General features: G+C 37.6%; 1 protein-coding gene across 19 annotated transcripts in view; it reads left to right on the plus strand.

Moving 5' to 3' along the window:
* IFT25 (intraflagellar transport 25) overlaps window positions 1-12,091 on the plus strand; it is a 62,955-nt gene that overhangs the window by 287 nt on the left and 50,577 nt on the right. For 11 of the 19 annotated variants that reach the window (XR_014023543.1, XR_014023544.1, XM_081306392.1 and 8 more), the window contains exons 1-2: window positions 181-331; window positions 9,326-9,438. Coding sequence is in view for 17 of the 19 variants with exons in the window: in XM_081306392.1 (XP_081162518.1) it covers window positions 9,341-9,438 (98 nt within the window). In the remaining 2 variants the exon portion in view is untranslated. The other 8 variants (XM_081306396.1, XM_081306398.1, XM_081306397.1 and 5 more) reach the window with 8 other exon arrangements.

Consider the following 12,091-nt stretch of genomic DNA (forward strand, 5'->3'; position numbering starts at 1 on the left):
CCGGCCTGGAGGCGGGGCTGGGCCTGGAAGCCGGGCTAGCGACCTGAGGGCTTGGGGCTGGGAGCTGGCAGGGCTGGGCACTGCGCGTGCGTGCCCGCGTGAGGGCGGGTCTCCTGGGTCCTGCGGTCCTGCGGGCCAGCTGGGCTGAGCCAAGCAGAGCTAGGGGAGGTTAGGCCTGGGAAAAGGCGCTCGGGCGGGATTACGCAGCTGGGCCGGCGAGTTTGCAGGGAAGCTGACGGGTGGGGCGCTTTGAATAGTGCTGTGCGCGTGGCCGAAATTCCGCCGGGGCGCCCCGAGCTGGGCGCGGGGGAAATCCCAAGCGGGACCATCGGTACGCCCGGAGCTACCTTGAGGCCCAGGCGAGCGAGTCAGCGGGGTGGAGTAGGCCGGCATCGGGGGAGGTGGGAGTCTGGCGGGTAGGCGGACGGAAGGGATGCTGGCGCGAAGGGAGCGAGCTCGGTGGGGGGGGCTGGTGCGGAGTCGTGGCGTGGAAGGTGCGGGGGTGTGGCGGGCGGCGCTGAGGGGTAGCCTCATGAAGGCGTCTGACGCCGGCCTGTGCTCCCCGCTTGGCCCGGGGCGGACCTTTTTGAGGTTTAAAGTAGTGCTTTGGCTCCCAAAGGGAAAACTGATTGCAAATCGAAGTTAATGAATCTGCCTAAACTTAAGATGTAGCTGCAACATAACCCATGTAGTTATAAATTGTATTTACTATCAAGGCGGGCTCAATTAATGTATTTTATGTCACCTGGGAAGGGACTGAGTCAAAGGCTTGGGATGGATGTGAGCTTTGTGTCCAGGGCTGATTCCCGCCTTTCTAGCAACAGGTCCTGGCCTCGGGGAGACTGGATGCACGGAAAGGGTGTGTGAAACTCCAGGTGAAACCAGTTGCCAAGGTTTAGGGTAAAGCAGGGAAGTTCAAAGTTAGTAATTATAAAAATGGGAAGGATGGCATCCTGGAGTGCACCTCCCACATTCGGTGAACTGAGGCCCTGAAGAAATACGTGTTTATTTAGAGCAAGGCATCTCAGTATGGAGATCTTAAACCTGCACCTTGGAGTTGGGAGAACAGCATACTGTTGTTCCTTGAGGGTTTCTTGGAATTGGTTTGCCTTTCTCCTGAATTGTAACAAAAGAAACTTAAAGGGAACTCAGCCCCCTCCCTTTCTTTCTTGTTATTTAAGCAATTTTTCCAAAACAGGGAATCAAAGGATATTGTTTGCTTCCTTCAGACAACTTAGATAATTAAGAATGTGCAGTAAGCAAAGAACTGAACATTTGAAGAATACACCCTATCCCATTTATCTACTTAACTTAATATACATGTGAATTCCAGATGCATTTTCCTAAAATGTAACTCTTTTCTAATTCATAAATATAATTCCTTGTACATTTCGGTCTACATAAGAAATGAAGAATACACACTTTACTATGTTCACTTGTTTGAACACATTCAAATGAATTCAGATAGTAAAAGTTGAATTAAGTTGTTTTTTTTTTTTTTTTTAAGGAAACAAGTCCATCACAAGGGTAATTCCAGAGAGTCAGGAGGCTGAGGCAGGAGGATGACAGGATCAAGGTCAGCTTCCACAATTTAGCATGACTATCTCAAAAAAGAAAGGGCTGAGGAACTCAGTGGTAAAATGTCCTGTGTTTAGTCTCCAGTACCCAAAAAAACCAAACTCTTCTCACATATAGAATAACTATTCTGTGTGGGTCACACTATATTAGAACATGGCATTGTATTATTAATTGCATATTTGTCCATCTTCCTTGATTCAGCTTGAAGACAGACAAGTCTCAGTAACTTAGGTTGTATGCATCTTTTCATTACTAGCATGGTGCCTGGCCCTTGGTTTAAAAGGGCCTTAGCTTGTATTCAGAAATTTTGACAGAATATAGTATTTCCTTACCTTTTTTTTTTTTTTTTTGATGATGCTGAGGATCAAACCAAGGGCTCATGTGCTAGGCAAAGGCTGTACCACTGAGCTGCATCCTCAAGCCCTATTCAATAATTGAAGATAGCATTTCTTTACCTTTGGAGATAGATATAGTACACTGTTATCGTCATTGACTTTATGATCAATGAAGCCAATAAGTTTTATACATCTTAATCAAGTTTCAACAAACTTTTTTGTAAAGGGCCAAACATTATTTTAGTCTTTATTGGTCTTATAGTCTGTCACAGGTATTCAGCTGTACTATAGCACAAAAGTAATCATAGACAATATGTAAAAGAATGAGAACAGCCATGTTCTAATAAAACTATTCATGATCATAAAAAAAAATAGGTGGCAAGCTAGATTTGACTTGAAAGCAGTAGTTTGCTAACCCCTGATCTTGTAGGACTAATTTTTTAAGACTTAAGTATAAGCCTTTATGATTATCTTTAACTTATAATTCATTGTCACACATCTTTCTAGCTTGCTCTTGTGTCTTTATTCTGTGTGTGTGTGTGTGTGTGTGTGTGTGTGTGAATGTATGTGTATGCATGCACAGACGTGCTCTAGGGATTTAGCCCAGGGACTCACATTACTTACATATGCTCTACTACTGAGATACACCCCCCAAACCTTGATCACTTCTCTTTGAGGGTCAGTTGCATCATCTGCTATATTAGCTGATACCCCATCTTTGTTATTGTCTGTAGAATTGATAAGCATATTTTTGTACCCTTAGTTAAAATTCTTAAAAGGATAAAAGTCTTCCACAAGTTTATTTTGTTCTAATAGTCATTATTATTTTGAGTACAGCCACTCAAAAAGTTATAAGAAACTACCTAAAGTGCAGCCTATCCTACAATCCATATTTCCCACCCCAGTCTGGTCTGTGTGTGTGTGTGTGTGTGTGTGTGTGTGTGTGTCTGTGTATGTGTATACATATATTCATATCTATATATACATATATGTGTTTTTTTTTTTTTTTTGTATAAGAGATTCGACCCAGGGGCTCTCAACCACTGAGTCACGTCCCCATCCATTTTTATTTTTTATTTAGAATCAGGGTCTCACTAAGTTGCTTAGGGCCTTGCTAAATTGCTGAGTCTGGTTTTGAACTGGAGATCCTCCTGCCTCAGTCTCCTGAGTCCCTGGGATTACAGCCATGTGCCACTGCACCTGGCTTAGAATCTCTTTTTTTCTTGGCCAGTGTGACCCAGCTTTTATTACTATTACTACTAGATTTTAAAACTAAGATAGAAAGTGGGCTTTACTTTCTATTATAATAAAATAAAAACTAAGAAGAACTAGATCTCTTATGAAATACAAATTATCAATAATTAATACAACTGACTAAAATTGACTCAAGGTATAGAAAACCTGAAGAGATCTATTGAATTTGAATTGTCAAAAATTACGCTATGAACACTTCACCAGGTATACAAGATCAGATAACCCCTACCTTATATAAATTGTTCCAACAATTAGAAAAAGAAAGCAAAGCTCTGATTTCTTTGGAATTCAATCTTTATTCCAAAGACATATGAACTAAAGGAAAAATTATAGGCCAATATAATCTTAACAATATATTTGCAAAAATTCGAAATATAATACTAGGAAACTGAATTTAACTGTAAAGATAATAATGTACCATAGACATGTAGATAGAATTTGTGCCAGGAACTGGGGATGCTATAACGATAGGAATTTTCTTAATTGATCACATTAACAATCTGTAGAAAAATCCATTATGATTATTTTCGTAGATATAGAGGAGTATTTGGTAAAGCTCAATTCTTATTCATATTTAATAGAAAAAAAAACAAACAAGGAGAAGGAAATTTCTGTTTACTTAATAATATCTAACAAAAACCACAGTGTACATGACACACATTTCATGGTGAAATGTTAAGAAATATTTCTTATAGAGCTGAGGACATAGCTCAGTGGGAAAGTGTTACCTACCACGTGTAAGGCCTGGGTTCCATCCATAACGCTGCAAAAAAAAAAAAAAAAAGAAAAAAGAAAGAAATACCCATTGTATAGTCAAGAATAAATGTTATTTTTAAAAAGATCCCACTTATGTAGCTGGGCACAGTGGTATATGTCTATAATCTCAGTGGCTCGGGTGGCTGAGGCAGGAGGATCGTGAGCCAATCTCAGCAACTTAGTGAGGTACTAAGCAATTCAGTGAGACCCTGTCTCAAAATGAAAATACAAAAAAGAGCTGGGATGTGACTCAATAGTTATGTTCCCCTGAGTTCAATCCCCGATACCAAAAAAGAAAAAAAAATCCCACTTCAATAGAAGGAAAAACTATAAGGTGTCTAAGAGTATATCTAACAAAGAGATATATATTTGGATAATGATTTTTTTAAAGTTTTTTAATAAATGAAGAGATATGCTAGATTCAGGGCACTGATTATCATTAACATGTCTCTTCTCCCCAAATTAATCTATAATTTAATTGAATTGATATCTAATCTCAAAATTTTCATGTAGTTTAAGAAAATTGTTTCTAATAAGCTAGGTACAAAGTATAGGACCAAACCAATTTTGATAATTAAGTAGAGGAATTTACCATGTCAAATATTAAACTTGATTATTTTTGCTTTCAGTCTGCATCTTTTTTTTAATATTTATTTTTTAGTTGTAGTTGGACACAATACTTTTATTTTATTTATTTATTTTTATGTGGTACTGAGGATTGAACTCAGGGCCTCGCACATGCTAGGCAAGTGTTCTACACTGAGCCACAACCCGGCCCTCAGTCTGCATCTTTATATTAATAATATGTATCTTAAGCCGGACATGGTGGTACATGCCTATAGTCCCAGTGACTCAGAAGGCTGAGGCAGAGGACCACAAGTTGCCCAGAAGCCAGCCTAGGCAACTTAATGAGACCATATCTCAAAATAAAAGGGACTGGGGATGTATATTAGTGGTAGGGTGCTCCTGTGCTCAAAAACAGTTGGTTGTTGTTGTTTTTTTAATTCAGTAAAATAATCTAATGCTTAGTTTATTAATATTTAGCAGGAAAATATATATTTGTACTTAATTAAGTTCTGTGTTCTTGATATGTTTTTTCCTGTCTGTCCTATTTGTTCTTATTCTTTTGTTCCTTTTTACTTTTTTTCCAGATTAATTATTTTTATGGTATTCCAGACTTTCTCTTCTGTTGACATTTATCTTAGTCCATTTTATGTTTCTGTAACAAAATACATGAAGCTGAGTAATTTGTAAAGAAAAATTTTATTTAGTTCACAGTTCTGGAGGACCAAGAGCATGCACTGGCTTCTGCCAGGCTCTGGTGATGGCATCCTTGAGGATAGCATATGGGAGAAAGAGAGGTCACATGGCAAGAAAGGAAGCAAGGATGGAGAACATGACTATTCTTTTATAATAACTTGAGTTCCCAGAAAACTAATTGACTCCTATGAGACCTAACCCACTCTATTACAAGACCAGCATTAATTCCTTTACAAAGGCAGCTATGACCTAATCACCTCCCAATAGGCTCCACCTCTTAAAGGTCCCACTTTTTAATTTTTATTTTTTTTAGCACTGGCATCAGACCCAGGGATGCTCTACCACTGAATTACATCTCTATTCCTTTTTAAAATTTTGAGACAGGGTTTCACTTAAGTTTCTCAGGCTGGCCATGAATTTGTAATCCTTCTGTCTTAACCTTCTGAGTTGCTGGGTAAAATTTTAGGCTTGTGCCACAACATATGGACCCCACCCCTACCCCCAACCCCTGCCCCTTTCAGAGTTGTGTTGTTATGTTGTTAAGGACCAAGCTTCCAGCACATGAATCTTTGAGGGAGAAACCATATCCAAACCATAATGGTTCTCTTATATTACTTTTTTTTTTTTTAGCAGTTACTTTATTCTATTTTTTTTTATAGAGAGAGTGAGGGGGGGGGAGAGAGAGAGAGAGAATTTTTAATATTTATTTTTTAGTTCTCGGTGGACACAACATCTTTGTTGGTATGTGGTGCTGAGGATCGAACCCGGGCCGCACGCATGCCAGGCGAGCGCGCTACCGCTTGAGCCACATCCCCAGCCCAGCAGTTACTTTATTCTAGTTCCAGGATTATAACATTCATCTTTAACATCTAGTCTACTTTGAGTTAATATTCTATGACATCATGTTCAGTGTAAGAACTTTACTAAAATACTCTATAAGTACTTTCACTTACCTTCCCTCTTGCCTTTACTTCTGCATCTGTTAAATCCCCACCATTCCTTGATAATATTTTTAATTTTTCTTCTTTAGACCCAGACAGTAGTCCAGTTCTTTTCTCTGGTACTGGACATCATTAAACTCAGGGCCTTGCATATGCTAGGCAAGCACCCTACCACTGAGCTATACTGCCAGCCCCAGTACCTTATAAATTTATTTTAAGAATATACACTTATATTAACGATATTTTTTCCATTTATAATGCTCTTTATTCCTTCCCTTGGACCCAGAATGTAACTATGGAATCATTTACCTTTAGCCGAATGAACTTCTTTAATTTTTCCAATAGTATAGGTCTACTGATATATATTCAGTTTTTATCTAAAAATACCTTTAATTTGCCTTTAGAACATTTTTTGCTAGATATGGAATTCTGTAGGGTTTTTTCAGCACTTCAAAAATGCCATTCCATTTTCTTTTGGTCTGCATTATTTCTGATGAAAATTAAAAAAAAAAATTCCCCTTTGAGGATTGAACCCAGGGCCTCACACATGCTAGGCAAGTGCTCTACAACTGAGCTACAACCCCAGCCCTTTAATTTTAATTCTTTTTTTTAATATTGTTTTAGTTGTAGATGGACACACAATATCTTTGCTTATTAATATGTGTGTATATATATATATATATATATATATATATATATATTTTTTTTTTAATATAATGCTGAGGATCTAACCAGTGCCTCTCACAGGCCAGGCAAGTGCTCTGCCACTGAGCTACTGCCTCAACCCCTAATTTTAATTCTTAACTGTTCTACAAAATCTGACTGCTTTTTTTTTTAAAAGACAGACATAATATCTATAATATCTTTATTTTATTTTGTTTATTTTTATGTGGTGCTGAGGATTGAACCCAGTGCCTCAAATGGATGAGGCAAGTGCTCTGCCACTGAGCTATAAGCCCAGCCCCAAATCTAACTGCTTTTAATTTCTTCTCTTTAATTTTCAGCAATTAACTATGTTTTGCCTAGATGGAATCTTTGTATTTATTTAGTGTGGGTTCCTGAGTCTTAGGTTTGTGGATTTATGTCTTTTATAGATGTGGAGAAATTTTCAACCGTATCTCTTCATCATTTTCTTCGACACCATTTACTTTCTCTTCTCTTGGGAATTCAATTACGTGTATTTCAGTCTGCATCTGTAAAGGGCCAAACAGTATCTTTAATACTGTTTAAAGGATATCTAATTTTTAAAAATTTTTTTGTTTTATTTTGGATCATTTCTATTGACTTTTTTTTTTTTTTGGTTGTGCAGAGGAGTGGTAAGAGAGGTGTATATATGTTAATATGTGTAATATGTAAATATGTTAAATACCAGCTTTAATTATTGGAGGCAGAGCTGGTCGTAAGAGGGTCTCAACAGGATACTAGGCAAGTGCTCTATTAGTGAGCAAGGCCTACAGTCCCTGAATCCATCTTTAGATTCACTGATCCCATTCTTATGCTAGATCCTATCAACTATTTCACCTAACTAATGAATTTTTTATTTTAGATACTGTATTTTATTTTATTTTTTTGAGAGAGAGAGAGAATTTTTTTAATATATTTTTTTTTTAGTTTTCCGCAGACACAACATCTTTATTGCCGTGCGCATGCCAGGCAAGCGCGCTACCACTTGAGCCACATCCCCAGCCCAAGATGCTGTATTTTAAGCTCTAGGTTTTCCATTTTTGAGTCTCCATTTCCTGCTAAGGTGCTGCTTCTGTTCACTCATTGGTCTATCTTCTCTCTAACAGATATATAATATTTTATGTTTGCTAATGCAAATTAGCACCCGGGTCATTCCAGCACTTAGTTACCTATAGATTTGCTTCTAATGGCTTTGTTTAATATTGCATTTTAAATAATAGTAGAGACTGAAACAGATAATGTTTGGGGATTGGTTTCCCCCACTCCTTTTCTTCCCTAGAGAGAAAACCCAATCTTTCTTTAATCTAGTAGTGAGGATGAGGGGTAAACCAATTCAGTCTAGCTATAAATTATTTTGGGTGTAGATCAAGTTGCAGATTTAAATAGTTTTAGTTGACTCTGATTTCATATAACTGAGAATGAGATTAATTCCCTCCTTCTTGAGGGCTTTGGTGTCTAAGTACCTGAGACCAAAGAAACCTGTCTTTGCTTTTCAGCTCATACTCAGTTTCCTGTGAAGCTCCACAAGGGCTAGTTTCTTTGATCTCATACAGAGTTGTACTGAGTAAGGGCTGGATTGCCTCTGTAGCTAGTCTCTGTTATATATGACATTGATACATCTCACAAACAATAATGAGGGGAGCGGGGAAAGCCAGTATTAACTGTGTGATTTCATGTACATATATTTTGGGCAAAGTTAATCTTTAGTATTGGTTACTTATGGGAAGGCAAGAGGGTTGGTAATTCTTAAGGGGGGGGTGAGAAAGGCTTCTCGAGTGTTCTATTTCTTTATCTAGTTGCGTTTATTCATGAAATTTTATTGAGCTATATGTTTATGATGTGTGTACTTTTCTGTATGTATGGTATAGTCCAATGACAAAAAATTAAGCAGGATAGTAAACTCTTGTACCAAAACCAAGCCAATCAAACCAACAAACAAAAAACAATACATGGCCAGGCGCAGTGGGGCATGCCTGTAATCAGCGGCTCATGAGGCTGAGACAGGAGGATCGTGAGTTCAAAGACAGCCTCAGCAAAAAGCAAGGCACTAAATAACTCAGTGAGACCCTGTCTCTAAATAAAAATACAAAATGTGGCTCAGTGGTCGAGTGCTTGAGTTCAATCCCTGGTACCCCACCCCCCCAAAAAAGAAAAAAGTGTATGGATAAACAGTTATAAAATCTGTTTTTATCTTCCAGGTTTTTTTTTTTTTAATTTCAGAAGTATAACTATCAACAACTTCCACTAATTTATGTCTCCCTGACTTGTTAACAGTTTCCATGTAATTATTGGAGCAGAGAAATGATGTCAGTTTAGCTAGTCAAAAGACATTTTGTAGAACAGAGTTGAGGTCAGAAGTTTACTTATATAAACAAACACTGGAGTCCCTCCCACTTGTTGAATTGCTTGGTGGTTAAACAGTATGCTACGCAACAGGCTTTCCTTCTCTTTCCTTTTTTAGATGAAGCTAAGAGACTCAAGGAGTTGCTTTTTTATTTTTTATTTTATTATTTGCAGGTTTAACACTTGAAGATGAGACAATTTGATCTTTGTTTGAGCTCTGAAGGGTCTGAAGTGGTTTTAGCTACATCAAGTGATGAAAAACACCCACCTGAAAATATCATTGATGGGTAAGAGTTACTATACTGTCTCACTTGAAGTCTTTCTATTGGGCTAGTGAACCCCTGTGGTACTGGAACTATGTGTGTACAATTAGTGCTGTTAAATATAGTTTAATAAGTGTTTGATAAGCCAGATTTCCTGGTAGTATCCACCTTTGTCATCATTCCTGCAACTAATTCATATGTAGATATTTAAGTTTTTGATCCTTTTCTTTATAATTCCTAAGTGGACCTCTTTATACAAAGAGGTGTTTAAATTTATTATTACTATTATTATTTATCATTATTTTTCTAGTGCCAGGGATGGAACCCAGGGCATTGTGCATGGTAGGCAAGTGCTCTACCACTGAGCTACACCCCCAACAATAGGACTTTTTTATAATTTTGTTTACCAAGGCAAACAACAACTTCATTTTATGAATGTGTAAATTTTTATGTCTAGTTTTATTTGTTTTTATTCCAGATTTTTCTTGGAAATATAAATGTAAACATAGCTTCCTATCTGCTCCCTATTTCCTTACTGGCCCAAGTGACATCTTTGCTGAAATGAATGTTTCCCTTCATGCTATTTATTGCTCCTGCATTGTTTGTTTCTCAGCTTCTTGATATCATTCCAGTTTCCACTCTTTAACAGGTCTAGAATCATTCTCGGTAGAGATAAATACTATTCTCAGAGTCTTAATTCCAAGAACTAAAATGGGAGAACTCCTTTTTTAATAGTTCTACTTATTTCCTTACTGTCTTGAGTTCTATTCCTTGGTTTGTGTATAATCACCAGAGTTTAACTCACAGAATCATGTAATTTTAGAGCTGGAAGAACTTATGAGTTCATCTTGTCTAAGCCCTTCATTTAAACTTGTGGTAAGAGAGGTGTAAATATGTTAAATACCAGCTTTAATTGTTTGAGGCAGAGCTGGTCGTAAAATAGAGATGTTGGATTCTTTGTGTTCTATTATGAAGACCACATGTCTAGACAAACTGCTAGCAAATTGACCTCTTCTTTCAACTTTAGTTGCCATCTCCTTTCTGCTCCTTTCCCCTCAGGTAGGGTAACTTTATCTCTTTGTGGACTCTAATAGCATTTGGTATATACCTCTAGTATCTTTCTTATTCCTTTTTGTGTAATTGTTTATTTTTAATGTTTTTCTCCTCTCTCAACTGTGAATTCCTAGGAATCAAAATCTATGTCTTGTTCATCTTTTATTCCATAGAGCCTTAAAAGTTTAACAGAGGGGCTGGGGATGTTGCTCAAGCAGTAGCACACTCCCCTGGCATGCGCGGGGCACTGGGTTTGGTCCTCAGCACCACATATAAATAAAATAAAGATGTTGTGTCCGCTGAGAACTAAAAAATAAATATTAAAAAAAAAGTTTAACAGAGTTAGAACATCAAATATTAGTTAAACTTGGCTAATTTTTTTTTTAATACTAGGAATTGAACCCAAGGGGCTTTCAACTGTGTTACATCACCAATCCTTTTTATTTTTTGAGACAGGGCCTCACTAATTTGCTGAGGCTGGCCTTGAACTTGTGATCCTCCTGTCTTAGCCTCTCTAGTACCTGAAGTTACAGGCATGCACCACTGCTCTCAGCTTGGCTAATATTGAAAAATATTAGAGTCACATATACATAAACCTACATTCATGTATATGCATATGTTATATGTTTGTATAAGACTTTATAATTTCATATACTATGTTATTCAATTGGGAAATAAGAAATCCAAAGAAGTATTTTCAACCCTACTGTAAAGATGAGAAAACAAATGATCACAGGTAAAATGACTTGCTTAAAATCATACAGAGAAGCAGATGGCAAAATCAACTAACACTCATATTTTCTAACTGCTAGTTAAGGGCTCTTTGTCCTATACTATAACAAATCAAATCAACATTGAATCAAAAAGTTAATATCTGCCTTTGCCTGTGTCTCTTAGTTAATGTCAGTTTTTTACTTTCTGAAAGTGAAGTAATATTTCTTATCTCACTCTTAACTTGGAGTAGAAAAATTAGCATGGGAACTGTTATAAGAATTCATAGATGGGCTGGGGTTGCAGCTCAGTGGTAGAACGCTTGCCTCGCATGCATGAGGCACTGGGTTCAATCCTCAGCACCACATAAAAAATAAGTAAATAAAATAAAGATATTGTGTCCATCTACAACTAAAAAAAAAATTAAAAAAAAAAAAAAGAATTCATAGAACTGAGCCAGGCATGGTGGCGCATGCCTGTAATCCCAGCAGCTCCGTAGGTTGAGGCAGGAGGATTGCAAGTTCAAAGCCAGCTTCAGCAAAAGTGAGGTGCTAAGCAACTCAGTAAGACCCTGTCTCTAAATAAAATACACAATAGGGTTGGGATGTGGGTCAGTGGCTGAGGGCCTCTGAGTTCAATCCCCAATACCCGCCCCCCAAAAAAAGAATACACAGAACTGTAGAGATTTGCCTTAATGTTGTTTGCTAGGAATAGAGATCTTTCCAGAAACATTCCTTATCTCTGATTGGAGAGAGATCATTTTTCTAAGGCAAGATCAGTTTACCTTCTACCCTTTTGATGAATTTTCTCTCAAGGTAATATGTTTATGGATTATTAGGGTCAGCTGGACATGATGGCTCACGCTTGTAATCCCAGCAGCTCGGGAGGCTGAGACAGGAGTATCAAGAGTCTA

The sequence above is a fragment of the Spermophilus citellus genome (genome assembly GCF_964194105.1).
Source record: "Spermophilus citellus genome assembly, chromosome: 9".
NCBI lineage: Eukaryota > Metazoa > Chordata > Mammalia > Rodentia > Sciuridae > Spermophilus > Spermophilus citellus.